The sequence below is a fragment of the Bubalus kerabau genome, chromosome 20 (genome assembly GCF_029407905.1).
Source record: "Bubalus kerabau isolate K-KA32 ecotype Philippines breed swamp buffalo chromosome 20, PCC_UOA_SB_1v2, whole genome shotgun sequence".
Taxonomy (NCBI): Eukaryota; Metazoa; Chordata; class Mammalia; order Artiodactyla; family Bovidae; genus Bubalus; species Bubalus kerabau.
In genome coordinates this window covers 48,170,818-48,192,654 of record NC_073643.1, presented here as the reverse complement: position 1 = coordinate 48,192,654, position 21,837 = coordinate 48,170,818, and the positions used below count along the sequence as shown (strand labels likewise).

At 40.6% G+C, this 21,837-nt stretch overlaps 1 protein-coding gene across 1 annotated transcript in view; it reads left to right on the top strand.

Moving 5' to 3' along the window:
* The window catches only part of CACNA2D3 (calcium voltage-gated channel auxiliary subunit alpha2delta 3), a 908,562-nt gene that overhangs the window by 393,281 nt on the left and 493,444 nt on the right, over positions 1 to 21,837 (top strand). Inside the window, exon 5 of the mRNA XM_055556946.1 lies at positions 10,581 to 10,743. Within this exon, the coding sequence (XP_055412921.1) occupies positions 10,581 to 10,743 (163 nt within the window). The remainder of the gene's footprint in view (positions 1 to 10,580; positions 10,744 to 21,837) is intronic.

Below are 21,837 nucleotides of genomic sequence, written 5' to 3'. Positions count from 1 at the left end.
ATGTTTATTCCTAGATATTTTATTCTTTTTGTTGCAATGGTGAATAGGATTGATTCCTTAATTTCTCTTTCTTATTTTTCATTGTTAGTATATAGAAATCCAAGTGACTTCTGTGTATTTACTTTGTACCCTGCAACTTTGCTAAATTCATTGATTAGCTTTAGTAATTTTCTGATCGTATCTTTAGGCTTTTCTATGTACAGTATCATGTCATCTTCAAACAGTGAGAGCTTTACTTCTTTTCTGATCTGGGTTCCTTTTTTTTTCTTTTTCTTTTCTGATTGCTGTAGCTAGGACTTCCAGAATTATGTTGAATAATAGTGGTGAAAATGGACACTCTTGTCTTGTTCTTTATCTTAGGGGGAATGCTTTCAGTTTTTCACCATTGAGAGTAATGTTTGCTGTAGGCTTATCATATATGGTCTTTACTATGTTGGGGAAAATCCCTTCTATGCCCATTTTTTGAAGAGTTTTAATCATAAGTGGGTGCTGAATTTTGTCAGGCTTTTTCTGCATCTATTGAGATTATCATATGGTTTTTCTCTTTCAGTGTGTTAATATGGTGTATCACATTGATTGATTTGTGTATATTATTCTTGGAATAAACTCAACTTGATCATGGTGTATGAGCTTTATGATTTGTTGCTGAATTCTGTTTGCTAAAATTTTGTTAAGGATTTTTGCATCTATGTTTATCAGTGAAATTGGTCTGTAGTTTTCTTTTTTTGTGTTGTCTTTGTCTGGTTTTGGTATCAGGGTGATGGTGGCTTTGTTTGAATGAGTTTGGACGTGTTCCTTCCTCTTCAATTTTTTGAAAAAGTTTAGAAGGATAGGCATTAGCTCTTCTCTAAATGTTTGATAAAATTCTCCTGTGAAGCCATCTGGTCCTGGGCTTTAGTTTTTTGGGATATTTTTGATCACAGCTTCAATTTCAGTGCTTGTAATTGGGTTGTTTATAATTTATATTTCTTCCTGGTTCAGTCTTGAAAGATTGTACTTTTCTAAGAATCTGTCCATTTCTTCCAGGTTATCCATTTTGTTGCCATATAGTTGTTCATAATAGTCTCTTAAAATCCTTTGCATTTCTGCATTGTTTGTTGTAATCTCTTCTTTTTCATTTCTGATTTTATTGATTTGATTCCTCTCTCTTTTTTTCTTGATGTGTCTTGCTAAAGGTTGTCAATTTTGTTTATCTTCTCAAAGAGCCAGCTTTTAGTTTTATTAATCCTTACTATTGTTTCTTTCATTTCTTTTTCATTTATTTCTATTTGGATCTTTATGATTTCTTTCCTTCTACTAATTTTTTTTTGTTCTTCTTTTCCAAATTGTTTTAGGTGTAAAATTAAGTTGTCTATTCAGTGTTTTTCTTGTTTCTTGAGGTAGGATTGTATGGCTATAAACTTCCCTCTTAGGACTGCCTTTGCTGCATCCCATAGGTTTTGAGTAGTCCTGTTTTCATTGTCATTTGTTTCTAGAAATTTTTTGATTTCCCTTTTGATTTCTTCAGGAACCTGTTGGTTATTTAGAAACATGTTGTTTAATCTCCATGTGTTTGTGTTTCTTAAAGTTTTTTTCTTGTAATTGATATCTAGTCTCATAGCATTGTGGTTGGAGAAGATGTTGATATGATTTCAGTTTTCTTAAATTTACTGAGGTTTGATTTGTGACCCAAGAGATTTGTGGTCTATCCTGGAGAATATTCCTTGTGCACTTTAGAAGAAGGTGTATTCTTCTGAATTTGGATGAAATGTCCTGAAGATATCATTGAGATCCATCTCATCTAGTTTCATTTAAGATTTGTATTTCCTTATTTGTTTTCTGTTTTGATGATCTGTCCATTGGTGTGACTGGGGTGTTAAAGTCTCCTACTGTTATTGTGTTACTGTCAATTTCTCCTTTTATGTCTGTTAGTATTTGTCTCATGTATTGATGTGCTCCTGTGTTGGATGCTTAGATATTTACAATTGTTATGTTTTCCTCTTGGGTTGATCCCTTGATCATTATGTAGTGTACTACCTTATCGCTTTTAATCTTCTTTATTTTAAGGTCTATTTTGTCTGATATGAGTACTGCTACTCCAGCTTTCTTTTCCTTTCCATTGGCATGAAATATATTTTTCCATCCTCTTACTTTCCATCTAATGTGTCTTTAGGTCAGAAGTCTGTTTCTTACAGACAGCATATATATGGGTCTTGTTATTCTATCCATTCAGCCAGTCTGTTTGTTTTGGTTGGAGCATTTAATCCATTTACATTTGAAGTAATTATTGATATATATGTTCCTATTGCTATTTTCTCAATTGTTTGAGGCTGATTTTGTAGATATTTTTCTTCTCTGTATTTGTTGACTATATAAGCTCCTTTAACATTTGTTGTAAAGATGGTTTGGTGGTATTGAATTCCTTTAACTTTTGTTTATCTGAAAAAATTTGATTTCTCCATCAATTCTGAATGAGATCCTTGCCAGGTAGAGTAAACTTGGTTGTAGATTTTTCCTTTTCAGTAGTTTAAATATATCCTGCTGGCCTGTAGTTTCTGCTGAAAGATCAGCTGTTAAGCATGTGGGGTTTCCCTTGTATGTTACCTGTTGCTTCTCTCTTGCTGCTTTTAATATTCTTTCTTTGTGTTTAGTCTTGGTTAGTTTGATTAGTATGTGTTGTGGCATGTTTATCCTTGGGTTTATCCTGTCTGGGACTCTTTGTGCCTCTTGGACTAGATTGACTATTTTCAACTATAATCTCTTCAAGATTTTTCTCATACCCTTTCTTTTTCTGTTCTTCTTCTGGGACCCCTATAATTCAAATGTTGGTGCATTTGATATTGTCCCAAAGGTCTCTGAGACTATCCTCAGTTCTTTCATTCTTTTTACTTTATATTGCTCTTCAGAAGTTATTTCCACCAATTTATCTTCAAGCTCACTGATTCGTTCTTCTGCTTTAGATATTTTGTTACTGATTCCTTCTAGAGTATTTTTAATTTCAGTAATAGTGTTGACTCTGCATGTTTATTCTTTAATTCTTCTTCTGCTGCTGCTAACTTGCTTCAGTCGTGTCCGACTCTGTGCGACTCCATAGATGGCAGCCCACCAGGCTCCCCCATCCCTGGGATTCTCCAGGCAAGAACACTGGATTGGGTTGCCATTTCCTTCTCCAATGTCAGTTCAGTTCAGTTCAGTTCAGTCACTCAGTCGTGTCCGGCTCTTTGCGACCCCATGAATTGCAGCACGCCAGGCCTCCTTGTCCATCACCAACTCCCGGAGTTCACTCAGACCCACGTCCATCGAGTCAGTGATGCCATCCAGCCATCTCATCCTCTGTCATCCCCTTCTCCCCCTACCCCCAATCCCTCCCAACATCAGAGTCTTTTCCAATGAGTCAACTCTTTGCATGAGGTGGCCAAAGTACTGGAGTTTCAGCTTTAGCATTATTCCTTCCAAAGAAATCCAAGGGCTGATCTCCTTCTCCAATGTATGAAAGTGAAAAGTGAAAGTGAAGTTGCTCAGTCGTGTCCAACTCTTAGTGACCCCATGGACTGCAGCCCACCAGGCTCCTCCGTCCATGGGATTTTCCAGGCAAGAGTACTGGAGTGGGGTGCCATTGCCTTCTCTGCTTTAATTCTTCAAGGTCTTTGTTAATTGATTCTTGCATTTTCTCTATTTTTTTTTTCAAGGTTTTTGATCATCTTTACTATCATTATTCTGAATTCTTTTTCAGGTCGTTTGCCTATTTCCTCTTCATTTATTTGGACTTCTGTGTTTTTTTAGTTCGTTCCTTTATTTGTGTAATATTTCTCTTCCTTTTCATTATTATTTTTTTTAACTTATTGTGTTTGAGGTCTCCTTTTCCCAGGCTTCAAGTTTGAATTCTTTCTTCCTTTTGGTTTCTGCCCTCCTAAGCTTGGTCCCAAACAAAGGCAATGCCAAAGACTGCTCAAACTACCGCACAATTGCACTCATCTCACACGCTAGTAAATTAATGCTCAAAATTCTCCAAGCAAGTCTTCAGCAATACGTGAACAGTGAACCTCCAGATGTTCAAGCTGGTTTTAGAAAAGGCAGAGGAACCTGAGATCAAATTGCCAACATCCACTGGATCATGGAAAAAGCAAGAGAGTTCCAGAAAAACATCTCTTTCTGCTTTATTGACTATGCCAAAGCCTTTGACTGTGTGGATCACAATAAACGGTGGAAAATTATGAAAGAGATGGGAATACCAGACCACCTGACCTGCCTCTTGAGAAACCTATATGCAGGTCAGGGAGCAACAGTTAGAACTGGACATGGAACAACAGACTGGTTCCAAATAGGAAAAGGAGTATGTCAAGGCTGTATATTGTCACCCTGCTTATTTAACTTATATGCAGAGTACATCATGAGAAATGCTGGACTGGAAGAAGCACAAGCTGAAATCAAGATTTCTGGGAGAAATATCAATAACCTCAGATATGCAGATGTTACCACCCTTATGGCAGAAAGTGAAAAGGACCTAAAGAGCCTCTTGATGAAAGTGAAAGAGGACAGAGAAAAAGTTGGCTTAAAGCTCAACATTCAGAAAACTAAGATCATGGCATCTGGTCCCATCACTTCATGGGAAGTAGATGGGGAAACAGTGGAAGCAATTTCAGACTTTATTTTTTGGGCTCCAAAATCATTGCAGATGGTGATTGCAGCCATGAAATTAAAAGACGCTTACTCCTTGGAAGGAAAGTTATCATCAACCTAGACTGCATATTAAAAAGCAGAGAGACATTACTTTGCCAACAAAGGTCCATCTAGTCAAGGCTGTGGTTTTTCCAGTGGTCATGTATGGATATGAGAGTTGGACTGTGAAGAAAGCTGAGTGCCGAAGAATTGATGCTTTTGAACTGTCGTGTTGAAGAAGGCTCTTGAGAGTCCCTTGGACTGCAAGGAGATCCAATCAGTCCATCCTAAAGGAGATCAGTCCTGGGTGTTCATTGGAAGGTCTGATACTGAAGCTGAAACTCCAGTCTTTGGCCACCTCATGCGAAGAGATGACTTATTTGAAAAGACCCTGATGCTGGGACAGATTGGGGGCAGGAAGAGAAGGTGATGACAGAGGATGAGATGGCTGGATGGCATCACCGACTCGATGGACATGAGTTTGAGTGAACTCCGGGAGTTGGTGATGCACAGGGAGGCCTGGCGTGCTGCAATTCATGGGGTCGCAAAGAGTTGGACATGACTGAGCAACTGAACTGAACTGAAGCTTGGTTCAGTTGTTTGTGTAAACTTCCTATAGGGAGAGATTTGTGCTGAGTTTTTGTTTGTTTGTTTGTTTTTCCTCTGATGGGCAAGGCTCAGTGAGGTGGTAATCCAGTCTGCTGATAATTGTGTTTGTATTTTGTTTTGTTTGTTGTTTAGATGAGGCATCCTGTATAGGGTGCTACTGGTGGTTGGGTGACGCTGGGTCTTGTATTCCAGTAGTTTCGTTTCTGTGAGTTCTCACTTTTTGATACCCTCTAGGGTTAGTTCTCTGGTAGTCTAGGGTCTTTGAGTAAGTGCTCCCACTGCAAAGGCTCATGGCTTGATCTCTGGTCAGGAATGAAGGTTACACAAGTGGTTTGTTATGGCATTAAGTGAGATTAAAACAAATATCCAAGAACGAGAAACCAAAGATGAACCCCAGACTATTGGCAGTTATAAAATCAGGCAAATAATAATTAAAATAATAGAATATTCACATATACATACACACCCATGGGCAAAGTCAATACAGTCCTACAAAAGTAAAGTACGATAGAATGACCTAGTGAACAAAGGAAATAAAAAAATTATATTTATCAGTTAAGAACCAAACTAAGGGAACCAAAAGTTATGTCTACCTTAACAAAACTAACTAAAGCACAAACTGGAAAACAAAACTAAAGCAAGATGCCAATAGTGGAATAAAGCAATGAAAATAAAACTAACAAATATGTTGAGAGGGAAGGAAAAAAAGAATAGATATGCAAAATTAAGTAGAAGTAGATCAAGAAGATTTATATATATATTAAAGATTAACTGCATAGGGAAAAGAACAGTAGGAAAAGCAAGCAAAGTAATAAATGTAGAAAAAATAATTGTAAGTTATAAAAATTAAAATTAAAAAAAGAAATTAAAAATTAAAATTAAACAGAGAAGAAAAAAAAAGAGGAAAACTCCCCAGAACTTCAAAAACCCAACATAGATGCAGAGGTTTGTAACAACAATTAAAAATGTGACTGAGAAAAAAAAAGAAAAAAAAAAGCTCAAAAGCTTAATTAGACTTCATAGTGCCAATAAAATTGACAACTACAACAGAGGAGGGAAAAAGGAAAAAAGATTCCAAAAGAATCTACAGAACAATTCAAAATATAAGAATAATAAATGTTTTTCTTCAGTCACTGCTTTCAGAGTCCTTTACCCCGCTGGTAGTCAGAGTCTACCTCACTTCCCTGGGGTACCCTCTGACACTGTGCTGATCTCTGGACCTGCTTGTGGGGATAGCTCAGATTCTAATCTGGTTCTACTCCTCTGTATTCTTGCCTCCAATGTCCACAGCTATCAGAACTAGTGTGTTTTCTTTTGTGGGAGCTCTCAATGACCTTTTATATATTCCATAGACACAGAGTCTGGCTAGTTGATCTTGTGGATTTAATCTGCAGCTTGTGCAGTGGTGGGAGGGTTTGGGGTCTTCTTCCTTAGTCTGCCTCTGGGTTTCAATTGTGGTTTTATTCCCACTTCTGCATGTGAGTCATCCACTGGGGTTTGCTCCTGAGGCTGCCCTGGAGGACTTGGGTTTGCCCCTGTGAGAGCCAGGTGTGGAGGTGGTGCAGCTGCTTGGGTCACAGGGGTTCTGGCAGCACCAGGCACTCAGGGGAGTTGGCGGCTAGGGCAGCAGGAAATATTGTGCGCTCAAAGGGTATGGCAACCAGAATTGGCCAGTATGCTCCAGTATTCTTGCCTGGAAAACCGCCCCCCTCCCTGACAGAGAAGCCTAGCAGGCCACAGTCTACAGGGTCACAGAGTCGGCTACTACCCCACGCAAGACTTGTTTAGCCTGTGGCAGCTCTGCCCCAGTGAGAGTTGAGCGAGTTGTTTTTTCCCCTAGTTCCTTCGTCCTACAGAGTTTTGCGTGGGTCTATGTATTTTTTTCTGCTGGTCAGGTACTCCTGTCCACTCTCAGCTGGTGTTCTGCGTGCACTTCTATGTCTGAAGGTGTATTCCTGATGTATCCACGGAGAGATATTTACTCCACATCCACCTACTTCTCTGCCATCTTGACTTCTCAGAGTCATTGATTTTCTTAATTGATTTCCTGTTTTCAGTTTCATTGATTTCTATTTAGGAAAATTAAAACAAATATTTTTTCCTTCTGCTTTGGATTTAATTTTCTGCTTTCTTAAAGTAGAAGCTTAGATGATTGATTTTAGATCTGTTTTCTTTTCTAATAAATATATTGGATGCTGTAAATTTTCCTGTAAACACTGCTTTTGCTGCATCTTGCAAATTTTGAGAAGTTGTATTTTGATTTTAATTTGGTTTAAAATTTTTCTTGAGGCTTATTCTTTGACCCATGTGTTATTTAGCAATATGTTGCTTAATCTCCAAATATTTTGGGATTTGTCCAGCTATCTTTCTGTTGTTGATTTATAGTTTAATTTCAGTGTGATCTGAAAGCATACTTTGTCTGATTTCTATTATTTTAAATTTGTTAAAGTGTGTTTAATGGCTCCGAATGTGGTCTTTCATAGTGAATGTTCCATGTGAGCTTGACAAAAATGTTTATTCTGCTGTTGTTGGATGAAGTAGCCTATAGTTAGTTAGGTCCAGTTGTTGTGCTGTTCAGTTCAAATTGTTAACAATATTCTGCCTGATATATTTGTCAGTTACTGATAGAGGGGGTGCTGAAGTCTTCAACTTTAGTAGTGCTTGTTTAGTAGTGTTTAGTATTAGCCGTTTGTCCTTGTAGTTCTGCCATTTTTACCTCACATATTTTAATATTCTGTTAGGTGCATCCACGTTAAAGACTGTTATACCTTCTTGGAGAATCGACCCCTTTGTCATTATGTAATGCCAGTGTTTTTTTCCTGATAATTTTCCTTGCTTTGAAGTCTGCTTTGTCTGAAGTTAATATGGTCACTCTGGCTTTCTTTTGATTAATGTTAGCATGGTAAATTTTTCTCTATCCCCTGACTTTTAATCAACTTGTCCTTTATATTTAAGGTGAGTTCCTTGTAGACAGCTTTTATTTTTTTATCCACTTTGACAGTCTCTTTTAACTAATCTGTTTAGACCATTCACATTTAAAGTGATTATTGATATGATTGGATTAATATGTACCATGTTTGTAACTGTTTTGTATTCATTGCCCTTTTCTTTGTCTTCTACTCTTTTTATGCCTTGTCTGGTTTTAATTGAGCATATCATATTTTTAGTATAATATTAGTATTTTTTTCTTCCTAAGTATTTATACTTCTTTTTAAAAATTGCTTTAGAGGTTGTTTTATAGCTTGCATTTTACATTTATAACTAATAAAAGTCCACTGTCAAATAACCTTGTACCACTTCGTGGATGGGACATTATGGTATGGGACATTATGACAGAATAGTTCCAATATCTTTCTCCTATTCTTCATAACATTGTGATATTCATTTCACTTATCCATGAATTTTTATAATCCAGTAATTTGTTGCCATTATTATTTTGATCAAACTATTATCTGAGAGGTCAGTTAAGAATAAGAAAATTAAATATTTTTCTTTTATTTATTTCTTCTGTAAAACAGTCTTTTCTTTATGTAGATCAGGGTTTCTGATGTATATAGTTTCCCTCCCTTTAAAGGGCTTTTAACATTTTTTGCAAGGCAGGTCTGTTTGCAGAAAATTTCTTGAATTTTTATTTGTCTGAAGAGGTCTTTATTTATTTTTCAGTTTTGAAGAATAATTTTGCTGGATACAAAATTCTAGGTTGGTAGGCCTTTCTTCAAACACTATTTCATGTCACTCTCTTCTTGCTTTTCTGTTTTCTGAACAGAAGTCTTGATGTAATCCTTGTCTTTGTTCCTCTGTAGGTATGGCTTTCCCCCCTTTCTGGCTTTCTTTAGTAGTTTCTTTTCTTGGTTTCTGTAGTTTGGATATGACATGTCTAGGTATAGTATTTTTTTGTTGTTGTTGTTTGTTTTTAATATTCATATGCTTGATGTTTCCTGGACTTCTTGGATTGGGTTTGTGGTTTGTCATTAATTTTAGAAATATTACTTCAAATATTTCTTCTGTTCTTTTTTTCTCTTTCTCCTCCTCTGGTATTCCCATTACACATCTGTTATACTTTTTGTAATTGTTCCATGGTTTTTGAAGATTCTGTTATTTTTTTCCTTTTTTTTTTTTTTCTTTGCTTTTCAGTTTGAGAAGTTTCTACTGATATAGCTTCAGGCTCACTGAGTTATTTCCTCAGCTGTGTCTCAGCTGGAAGTGAGCCATCAGCATTCTTCACTTCTGTTATGTGTTTTTGATTTCTAGCATTTCATTCTGATAGTTCATTAGAATATTTGTCTCTCTACTTATCTATCTCTTCTTACCTGTTTTCTACTTTTTCCAGTAGTTCCCTTAGCATATTAATTACATTTGTTTTAAATTGCTGATCTGATAGTTATGACCACACCTGCCATCCACCATCTTGCAATACTGTGCAGCAGATAAGTGCCCAGTCTTTGGAAATAGACTGTCTGTATTTTAATTCTCTTTCTGCTTCTCAGTGGTGTAATTTTTGACAACATACAGAAATTCTCTCTACCTCAATTTCTTCACTTGTGAATTGAAAATACTCTTAAAACCTAGTTCTTAGAGTTGTTAGAAGTGAATAAGTTAACAAATGAGAAGCACTTAGAATAACAAATATGCTGCTGCTGCTGCTGCTGCTAAGTTGCTTCAGTCATGTCCATCTCTGTGCAACCCCACAGACAACAGCCTACCAGGCTCCTCTGTCCATGGGATTCTCCAGGCAAGAACACTGGAGTGGGTTGCCATTTCCTCCTCCAATGCATGAAAGTGAAAAGTCAAAGTGAAGTTGCTTAGTCGTGTCCAACTCTTAGCAACCCCATGGACTGCAGCCTACCAGGCTCCTCCATCCATGGGATTTTCCAGGCAAGAGTACTGGAGTGGGGTGCCATTGCCTTCTCCAAGCAAATATGACTATCTAACATATTATATATTTACTTAATTTTTGTTGTTTTTCAGTCTCATTCTACTTAAAGTTTGGGTTATTAAGTGCAGAGTCTGTCTTCAAACTTTAAAGAATTGAAATGTTTTGTGCAGTTTCCTCTATATTTATATAAGGAAGTACTGAGAAGCTTCCTAAATTTGTTTTTCAAAAGTTCTTAATGACACTGGGAAATATTTATCTAGTGCTATCATATCACACTAGTGCAGAAAGAGCCATAGATGGTGTGAAAGGCTTAAAGAGATTATGTGACTAGAGTTAAGATTCACAAGTATAGGAGATGGCCCACCCAGGTCAGCCATACTCAGGTCTGAGTTCACAGCCTTCTCCTCTAAGCCACATGTTGTGTTTTTATTTATTTTTTTTTTACTTTCTCTTTCAGTATGAATACTTCAATGCTGTGCTAATAAATGAAAGGGACAAAGATGGGAATTTTTTGGAGCTGGGGAAGGAATTCATCTTAGCCCCAAATGACCATTTTAATAATCTGCCTGTGAACATCAGTCTGAGTGATGTCCAAGTGCCAACGAACATGTACAACAAAGGTAAGACTTACTGCTGCTGGTCTTTAAGCAGGTGATGAGGGAAGAGTGTGAGGGGCAGGGGTGGCTGATTTGGGATAGTGTGCTTTTTTGAAAAATGCAGTTATAAGCCCAGTGTTTCAAGCATTGGCAGTATAGGTGAATTGTGTGCCTCTTCTGCTTGGAGACTCTAGGCTTGCTTTCTGGTTCATGTTGCATTAGGCCCTCTTAACTTGTAGTCCATAGGTTGGCAAACTTTTCTTTAAAGGGCCAGATAATTAATAATTACTTAGACTTTGCAGGCTATAAAGCCTCTGTTGCAACTACTCAGCTCTGCTGTTTTGGCACAAAAGCAACCATAGGTAATATGTAAATCAGTAGATAATATATAAATTGACTGTGTTCTCAGAAAACATTTAAGCTACAAAAACAGTTAGCTACATTGGACCTGCGGTCTCTAGTGTACAGACCTTTTCTCTTCTTCCTCCCTTCCTTATGATGATTTTGAGGGTCTGGAGCTCCTGGTATTGCCATGGAGTTAGTTGTGGTTTGCCTGCAATGCTGGACACCCCCGGTTCCATTCCTATGTCGGGAAGATCCCCTGGAGAAGGGATAGGCTACCCACTCCAGTATTCTTCGGTGTCCCTGGTGACTCAGTTGTTAAAGAATCCACCTGCAATGCGGGAGACCTGGGTTCAATCCCTGGGTTGGGAAGATCCCCTGGAGAAGGGAATGGCTACCCACTCCGGTATTCTGGCCTGGAGAGTTCTATGGACTGTATAGTCTATGGGTACACAAAGAATTCGACATGACTGAGCGACTTTCACTTAGAGTACAAAGCAAAATGAATCCTAATGAAGCTCCATGTTTTCAGGCTTGTGTTCCTCAAATCCAGTTTTTTCATAGATTCTAGAGTTCTTTTCCCCAAATTCCCGTATGCTGCTTTGAATTGGGATAATAGTAGCCAAGGATTGGGCTTTGGCAACAGATGACCGCTGGTTAGACCTTGAGTTCCACTTCTTACTGGCTGTGACCTTGAAAGGCTGAGACCACTTCCTTTCTTTAGACCTTAGTTTCCTTGTATCTAGGATATGGATAATAACTGTGTCTACATCATGGGGTGTTGTAGGGATGAAATGCATGATGTGTCCAAAGGGGTTAACTGAGGATATCACCCTCCTCATCTTCACCATTACTGAGCAGGAGTTTGCTCTGCTTTGTCATACCAAGGAGGAGCCTAAGTAAAGAACTGTCTTCCCCCCAAAATAAATCAGGAAGCCATGGCATTTTTAAAGTAAAAATCGACTGTGTTATGTCCCATTGATATTTCAGAAATATTGGGATCTGGTTTCAGTATCTCAGGAATGCAGTGTCAAGAGAAGGCTTGGATCCTGCTCTTTCTCTTGCTGGCTCTGTGATCCTCAGCAAGCAACTTTGCCTCCCTGAGGCTCAGTTTCCCTCTTTGTAAAACAGGTATAAGGGTACTGCCTCCTTTGGGGGGTTATTGTGAAAATATGAAATGATGCCTAAGCAGTCTCAGCTCAGCTGTTGCTCATAGAAAGTGCCTATTGCATCTTAGTTGTTATCATTATTATTGGGAAATAACATGAATATACATTTCTAAATTGTTTTAGGTTACTGTTTAAAAAATGTGGTCAATGATTAAAGAACTTCCCACTCAGCATCTCTGAAGCATTCTTCTCATGCCTGTCGTTTGAGGTTGGATATCTAATATCTCCCTTTCCTAGTTGACCTGTTATCCATCCTTGATGTTCTGTGAGGCAGTACCCTATCCATTAATTTTTTAAATTATTTGTTTACTGATTATTATTTTTGGTTGCTCTGAGTCTTTATTGCTATGCATGGGCTTTCTGTAGTTGCAGAGAGCAGGGCTTACTCTTTGTTGCAGTGCATGGGCTTCTCATTGTGGTGGCTTCTCTTGTTGAGGAACGTAGGCTCTAGGGTGCATGGGCTTCAGTAGTTGTGGCACAGGGGCTCAGTAGTTTTGGTTCATGGGTTTAGTTTCTCCATGGCATGTGGAATCCTCCCAGACCAGGGATCTAACCCTATTCCTTGCACTGGCAGGCAAATTCTTATCCACTGTGACACCAGGGAAGTCCCATTAATTATTCTGATGGTTAATGGAGCCTCTGTGGTGAACCAGATGCAGCCCCTTCCTTGAGAAGTTCACAGTGAACTTAGGGACCAGACGGGTAAAAAGATCATAGGATACTGTGTGTCATCTGCTGGCCACAGTTACTAAAAGCCCGAGACAGTGGGAGCTCTGAAGAGGGGGCCTGACCATTTGCTCCTGTGAGCAGCCACACATTTGTCTTCATTATCTCTTATAGAAAATGATGTCAGTCCAAGTAGCCTTCAGTGGGCTGTGGATTGAACTGTATCCTGTGACCTAATCTTCACTTTGGACTCTTCTCAGAGAGCAAATTCTTAAGAATGCAAGCCTTAGAGAATTGAGCTTAGCTTTGTTAGGTGGAGTTTAATCCTTTAAAGGCATCCTGCCAGCTGAGAAGGAAACCACCTTTTGTACAGTGAGGCTGTAAGGGAACCATCCTGTCAGCATTAAATGCATTCTCAATGGGAGAGGAAAAGTTCAGATTTTGCAGAGCAGTTCCAGACATAGAACAGCTCAGAATGATCTTTTAAAATATGGCAGCTGCTTGAAGGTTGCTTGAACTATTAGCACCATTATAGATATTTAATTGCACCTTGAGCCTTAAAGGTATAACTGTACCTTTCCATGGTGACAGCACATTAGGGACTAGCGCTGCCATTGATCACACAGACCTCAGGGCTTGCTAGGCAGAATCCTAATAGGCAGTCAGATTTTTGAGTCATGGAGGTATATAATTTTGTTTAAAGTCATCCTCAGCAGCCCTTATGGTGTCTGCCTACCACCAGCATTCAGATTCAGTGGTCCCCCACCTAGGCTGTGGGTCATAGACTAAAGTTCCCTGTGTCTTGTTTCCACCAGGCAGTGAGTAAGCTGCTCAAGAAAGAGAAGAGGAGACCGGGAAAATTCCTGTCTCATTGTACCTAATTCAAACCAGCCCCTGATAGTCTTTTTTCTTTTCATGTTGCAGAGATGTATTTCATGTTTAGAGTGCCCTCCAGCTCAGATCTAGTTATTGATGACATGTACAAAAAACACATGCTCAAAGCTTGGTCACTAGCTGAGATGTTCTTATGTTAGAAATCTTGCCCCACTGAAGGAAACCAGTACAGGGGGCCATGCCCTCCTGGCAGCCTGAACCCCCATATGTTGGAGCAGAGTGGTTCAATACTTGTGTATGCACTGCTGTGTGCTGTGTTCCTGGGCATAACTTCTAGGCGTAGATGAAACTTGCTGGTGAAATCCAGCTCTTTTCTGTGGTCTGCCTTCTTTTTGCCTCTGGAGCTGGGCCTTTTGCGACCAGGCTGTTCAGCCAGGCCACTGTTCACCTCTGTGCTGGAGGTGCCTTTCTCGAAGGCGCTGATATAAAGTGCGGGTTCAAAGCTGCTGACACGACAGTAAACTGACCTACAAGCCATGAGAATTAAAAGAGCCATATTCCTGAAGTATTTAGAAATGTGCAGCAGCTTCTTCCTGAAACTTCTTCAGCCGGTGTTTGCTGAATGGCTCCTCTGGCATCCCCAGCCTACTAGTCTTGCTATACCTGTCGAGACATCTTTCGAGACTAGCTGCCCTTGCCTTTCAAAGCCATGAAGAACTCCATATCCTCTATGAGTAAAGCAGGGTGCAGGATGCTTCTGTGAGAACTGAGGATAATCTGACAGTGGATTCAGATAAAGCTGAACTCTTGTAAGTAATTTCTGGGCTGAAATGGTATAAAATTTACACAAGCACATATGTAGGTACGTGTACACATACGTACCTATTACATAATATATACGTGTGTGTGTATCTGGGTATGTGTGTTTGTATATGTGTATTTGAAAGAAATATGCTCTGCTGGTAACCTACCCCTTCATCCCTGTTGAGGTCCTTTAATGGACCAGAACCTGGTGGTCTGGAGTGGACCGATAAGAAAGTAAAGGAGAGAGAAAGAGGCTGATATTCCTTGGTTTACACAGAAAGCCAATAAAGCCCCTGACATGGGACTTGCTCTGTTCACGGAGGCCTCAGGTGCCCTCTCGATGGGGTGAAGACGCAGACCACCTTCTCTAGAGGGTCTTAGAAGCCCGGGCAGGAAAGTGAACTCAGAAAGCCTCTGCGCTCCAGGGGATCAGCCTGAAAGAGAGAGAGAGAGAGAAAGAAAGAAAGAAAGACAAGGGGACCAGAGCTCTGATGGAGCAAAGGTGTTTTAATGAACATGGTGTGTGCATATATACTGTCTTACAAGGTAGTTATTCTCAGCAAAGATAAAGATTAAAATTCCAGACTTACAGAACATAGGCAATCCATATTAAAGAGAGAGAGAGTTGTAAACAATCACTTATACCATATGGTTCACAAGAAGGAAGAGGGTACTTATCACCATATAGAAACACTAATGAAGGAAATGCCTGGATTCCCCAGCCCCCTGGAGAGGCTTGCCTCTCCTCTTAATTCCTGAATATTCAGGAATTAATAAGGAACAGAGAATTCCTGACAGATCCAAACAGCACACAGGAAGCCTCCTGTTAAATGCTTCCTGACACATCCCCACCTGTCACCTCTGTCTACCCACTTGAGAACCCTATTCATTCATTGAGTGTGCCTTTCTCTTTCCTCCATTATATCTTATTATTCACTCCATTTCTATTATCCCCGCCTCCTCCTTTATTGCTTTTCCAAATGCTTGTTCTTCAGAATCAGCTCAGTACAAACTCTTTAATTCCTTCACTCTTTCGTAGGTGACTTTGGTCCTTTGTTCCAGAAGTAAGTTCCACACGTTGTTTTCCTTCTGCATGTAGACTTCTCTGAGGGCAGGGGCCTTACTGATATGGCCTGCCTGGTGCCCTCCCTTGCCCTGAGCACTGTGCTCTCTACATGGTGGAGTTTCCTCAACGGGCGAGGGAGGGAATGCCCCCGAGGCTGCCATGTTCTCATGGCATCTGCCAGCAGCAGAGACATACCCTGGCTAACTTACATGGAAAAGACACTATTTGAAAGGACATTGGGTGTCTCCCAGACTCTCCCAGAAGGCTAGAGAATATGGTTTTAGACAGTGGTTGTGTGAGAGGACAGCCAGGGGCCAGAGCCACACCCAGAGGCAGACTGGTGAGGATCACCTGCCACCATGGCTGACCCCATGTGTCTGTGACTGCATAAAATGGCTGTGTCTCATTTTCCACATTCAGAAACCAGTGGTGATAATCTCAGTGACCTTCTTAGGGGGTTGTGGTGATGATTTAACATTTAGAAGGCCACCCAGTACCTGAGCTTAGGCAAGTTTCTCTTTTCCTCCAGTCCTCAGCATCCTTAGGCTTAACAGTACTGAGCTGATAGAATTATCATGTATGAGGTAAGAATAATGCTTGTGTAGGTTGGGGTGCAGTGGCTAGCCCACTGACCTTGTCTCTTGTCACCTGCTGGAGGGGAAATAAGACCCACGTCATGGTGTCACAGTCAAATAGCACAGGAAGAGAGTCTGTATCTGATGAAGGCCAGTGCTTTCTACTGTGATTATCACTATATTAGCTTGTTTGATTCTTGTAAGCAGTGATGATTAACAAAGGAAGAATTTGAACTAAGAGGGAGTAACAAAAGGTCACATGTTCCCCACCTGGTAGAGGCAGGATCAGAACCCAGCATTTTCATTAACTGTCCTTTCTGGACTACACGCCACCCCAGTGTCTAGGCTTGAAGGTCTGTGAGCCATTTTTCTCAAGGTTGTCTATAAAGGGAAAAGGCAATACTCTAGCTCCCAAATATTTTTATTTTATTTATTTATTTTTTAAATATAATTTATTTATTTTAATTGGAGGCTAATTACTTTACAATATTGTATTGGTTTTGCCATACATCAGCCTGAATCTGCCATGGGTGTACACGTGTTCCCCATCCTGAACCCCCCTCCCACCTCCCTCCCTGTACCATCCCTCTGGGTCATCCCAGTGCACCAGCCCCAAGCATCCTGTATCCTGCATTGAACCTGGACTGGCGATTCGTTTCATATATGATATTATACATGTTTCAATGCCATTCTCCCAAATCATCCCACCATAATATTTTTATTTTAATATTGGTTGAAATAGTGGTTGAAATCCAAAAACTAGAAATAGGTCAAAGTTCAGTTCAGTTCAGTTCAGTCACTCAGTTGTGTCCAACTGTTTTCAGCCCCATGGACTGCAGCACACAAGGCTTTCCTGTCCATCACCAACTCCAGGAGCTTGCTCAAACTCATATCCATTGAGTCAGTGATGCCATCAACCATCTCATCATCTGTCATCCCCGTCTCCTCCTGCCTTCAATCTTTCCCAGCATCAGGGTCTTTTCCAGTGAGTCAGTTTTTCCTATCAGGTGGCCAAAGTATTGGAGCTTCAGCTTCAGCATCAGTCCTTCCAATGAATATTCAGGATTGATTTTCTTTAGCATTGACTGGTTTGATCTCCTTGCCATCCAAGGGACTCTCAAGAGTCTTCTCCAACACCACAATTTAAAAGCATCAATTCTTCAGTGCTCAACTTTCTTTATGGTCCAACTCGCACATCCATACATGACTACTGGAAAAACCATAGCTTTGATTAGGCAGACCTTGTTTGGTAAAGTAATGTCTCTGCTTTTTAATATACTCTCTAGGTTGGTCATAACTTTTCTTCTAAGGAGCAAGCATATTTTAATTCTATGGCTGCAGTCACCATCTGCAGTGATTTTGGAGCCCAAGAAAATAAAGTCTGTCACTCTTTCCATTTTTTTCCCATCTATTTGCCATGAAGTGATGGGACCAGATGCCATGATCTTTGTTTTTTGAATATTGAGCTTTAAGCCAGCTTTTTCACTGTCCTCTTTCACTTTCATCAAGAGGCTCTTTAGTTCTTCAATTTCTGCCATAAGGATGGTGTCATCTGCCTACCTGAGGTTATTGATATTTCTCCCAGCAATCTTGATTCTGGCTTGTGGTTCATCCAGCCCTGGATTTCTCATATTGTACTCTGTATATAAGTTGAATAAGCAGGGTGACAGTATACAACCTTGACATACTCCTTTCCCAATTTGGAACCAGTCCATTGTTCCATGTTTGGCTCTAACTGTTGCCTCTTGACCTGCATACAGATTTCTCAGGCAGCAGGCAAGGTGGTCTGGCATTCCCATCTCTTGAAGCATTTGCCACAGTTTGTTGTGATCCACATAGTCAAAGGCTTTGGCATAGTTAATAAATCAGAAGTAGATGTTCTCCTGGAATTCTCTTGCTTTATCTATGATCCAACAGACGTTGACAATTTGATCTCTGGTTCCTCTGCCTTTTCTAAATCCAACTTGAACATCTGGAAGTTCTCGGTTCATGTACTGTTGAATCCTCGCTTGGAGAATTTTCAGCATTACTTTGCTAGCGTGAGAGTTGAGTGCAATTGTGCAGTAGTTTGAACATTCTTTGGCATTGGAATGAAAACTGACTTTTTCCAGTCCTGTGGCCACTGCTGAGTTTTCCAAATTTCCTGATATACTGAGTGTAGCACTTTAGCAGCAGCATCTTTAGGATTTGAAATAGCTCAACTGAAATTCCATCACCTTCACTAGGATTTTTTCATAGTGATGCTTCCTAAGGCCCACTTCACTTCAGACTCCAGTATGTGTGACTCTAGGTAAGTGATTACACCATCATGGTTATGTGGTCGTTAAGATCTTTTTTGTATAGTTCTTCTGTGTCTTGTCACCTTTTCTTAACATCTGCTTCTGTTAGGTCCATAGCGTTTCTGTCCTTTACTGTGCCCATCTCTGTGTGAAATATGCCCTGGTAGCTCTAATTTTCTTAAAGAGATCTCTAGTCTTTCACATTCTGTTGTTTTCCTCTATTTCTTTGCATTGATCACTGAGGAAGGCTTTCTTGTCTCTCCTTGCTATTCTTTGGAACTCAGATTCAGATCTTTGCTTTTCTCCTTTGCCTTTAATTTCTCCTCTTTTCTCAGGTATTTGTGAGGCCTCCTCAGACAGCCATTCTGCCTTTCTGCATTTCTTTTTCTTGGGGATGGTCTTGATCTCTGCCTCCCATGCCATGTCACAAACCTCTGCCCATGGTTCTTCAGGCACTCTGTCAGTCAGATCTAATCCATTGAATCCATTTCTCACTTCTACTGTACAATCATAAGAGATTTGATTTAGGATTTGATTTAGACCTGAATGGTCTAAAAGCAGGGTTTTCCCTGATTTCTTCCATTTAAGCCTGAATTTAGCTATAAGGAGTTCATGATCTGAGCCATAGACAGCTCTCAGTTTTGTTTTTGCTGACTGTATAGTGCTTCTCCATCTTGACTGCAAAGAATATAATCAATCTAATTTCAGTATTGACTATCTGGTGATGTCCAGTGTAGAGTCATATCTTGTGTTGTTGTAATGGGGTGTTTGCTATGACCAGTGTATTCTCTTGGCAAAACTTTGTTAGCCTTTGCCCTGATTCATTTTGTACTCCAAGAAAAAGGCAATACTTTGGCTTCCAAATATTTTTATTTTAAAGTGATTGAGATCCAAAAATTGGAAATAGGCCAAATTTTGATCATAAATGTCTGCTTGTATCTTTTCATGTGTTTGCTAAAGAACATGATTGGGCAGTTACCATGATTCTGTGTTTTTTGAAGGGTTTTCTCCTTTTTTATTGGATTTCCCTGGTGACTCAGATAGTAAAGAATCTGCCTGCAATGCAGGAGACATGGGTTCTATCCCTGGGTCAAGAAGATCCCCTTGAGAAGGGAATGGCTACCCACTCCAGTATTCTTGTCTGGAGAAGTCCATGGACAGAGGAGCCTGAGGGCTACAGTCCGTGGGATTGCAAAGAGTCGGCCACAATTGAGCGACTTACACTTTCATTTTATTCTTGCATTTTCTTATTCCATTTTGCTTTCTGGCCCCCTCCTCCCCATACTGTGGTGTAATCATGATGCTATCAAGACAGAGGAAAGACATGATAAAAGTGGAAGAAAGAAGGTGATGGCTTAGAAATGTGCCCATAGATAACATCATACACCAAAGATTGTATAATGTGGCTGGGGGTGAGAGGGGAGGGAAAGAATCCTCTAGCATGTCAGTGTTTTACACTCAAGCAGAAAAGAGGCAAAGATGGTAACATTTTTTTCCCAGCAATTTTAGGTTTAATATAGGAAAAATGCAAATTTTAGAAGTTCAGTTCAGTTCAGTTCAGTCGCTCAGTAGTGTCTGACTCTGCGACCCCATGAATCGCAGCACACCAGGCCTCCCTGTCCAACACCATTTCCCGGAGTTCACTCAGACTCACGTTCATCGAATCGGTGATGCCATCCAGCCATCTCATCCTCTGTCGTCCCCTTCTCCTCCTCCCCCAATCCCTCCCAGCATCAGAGTCTTTTCCAATGAGTCAACTCTTCACATGAGGTAGCCAAAGTACTGGAGCTTCAGCTTTAGCATCATTCCTTCCAAAGAACACCCAGGGCTGATCTCCTTTAAACTTTGGTATCATTTTACCACCTTGGCCTCATTTTCTTCCCTCTGCAGCCCAATGAGGGAGGTTAGATGATTTTCTCATCTCCCTTTTTCAGATGAAGAAACTAAAGGTCAGGGAGGCCAAGTCCCATAGATAGGAAGATCCATGCCAAGGTGGACCTGGATTTTCTGAAGAGTTCACCTTACTTGGCTTCCTCTCTGAGTATGAGCTCTAAGAGGATGGGAACTTATTCTCACAGGTTTCTGGGACTCAGTTACTTCTGAGTCACCTTGGGATCTGGGAACTTTTGCCCAGGCTGAGAAGCTCCAATCCTGGACCCATTACCAGCCTTCCTTCTGAAGCTCGGATTCTTCCTGGGCCCTGCTCCCTGTAATGAGAACCCAGACCCTTCCCTGGCCAGGCTTCCTCTTCTCTCCATAATACCCAGTATCATGTTCCAGTGAGCTAAGGTCCCCACGTGAGCTGGGGAGAGGTGCTGACCTTGATGCGAGAAATACAAAGGTTCTGGCCATCTTCTTGGGTCAGAAAGTGGGACATAGCAGGGAGGAGAGGCAGAATATTGCCTGTAAGTATTTGCTCATCTACTCATTCATTCTTTTCTTATTTCATTCACTGATCAAATGTTGACTGTGCTGAGCTCTGGAGATATGTCCACAACATATCTTGACAGACTTGGGCCCTGCTCCATGAGCAAAGGGGAGAAATGGATGCTGAACAAGTCATGATTAGGTAAATGCAAGGCAGGATATGATACTCAGTGACTTGTAGCAGGGGCTGGGCCTGGGCCTGCAGCTTCAAGAAGGGCCTCCCTGTGAAGAGGTAGAGAGGAAGGAGTTAGGCAGGCAGGGCATGGTTAGGAGGGAAGTGTGTCCAGCATAAGAAGTAAACAGTGAGCAGGTGTTGGCAGGGGCAAGGGGGGCAGCGAGTTGGGGGACTGGACACTAACAGTGAGAAAGTGTGGTGTCCTTTGGGTTTGTTGAGGGGAATAGTCAGAAACATTAGGCTATGGGGTCTGAAAGGGCTGGCTAGGTGGTGAGAGGCTGTGAAAGTCATCAGAAGCTTGTGGAAACTGGGACAGGTAAACTATGGTTGAGAGCTTTTCTAGGAAGAGGTCTGCAGAGGAATACTAGGCTCAGACACTGAGGGAGAGGGAATAAAGGCGAGGAGGAGGAGTTCAGGGCCTGGTTCAGGGAACGCCTAAGGGAGAGGAATGGTGTGCAGCCCAGAATGGATGGTGAAGATGCAAGCCCTCGGGTCTGAGGCCCCAGAGAATGAGCCTCCAGCAAGACCATCAGCTCCACCAGGGCAGAGACCTTCTCTGTATTCTCTGGTGACTTTCCAGCCCTAGCATGGTACCTTGCACCTAGTAGGTTCTCAATAAATACTTATTTCCAGGTGAGCAAATGAATGAAGGGAGCAATTTAGAAAAACTTCTCACTTAGTTCTTAGATGAAGAAAAGATGCTGGAAATAGCTCTCAGTCTCGATTCCCTTTCCTCCACTGGTGATGGAGAGCCTGGGAGAGAGTTGTTGGCTGGCAGAGG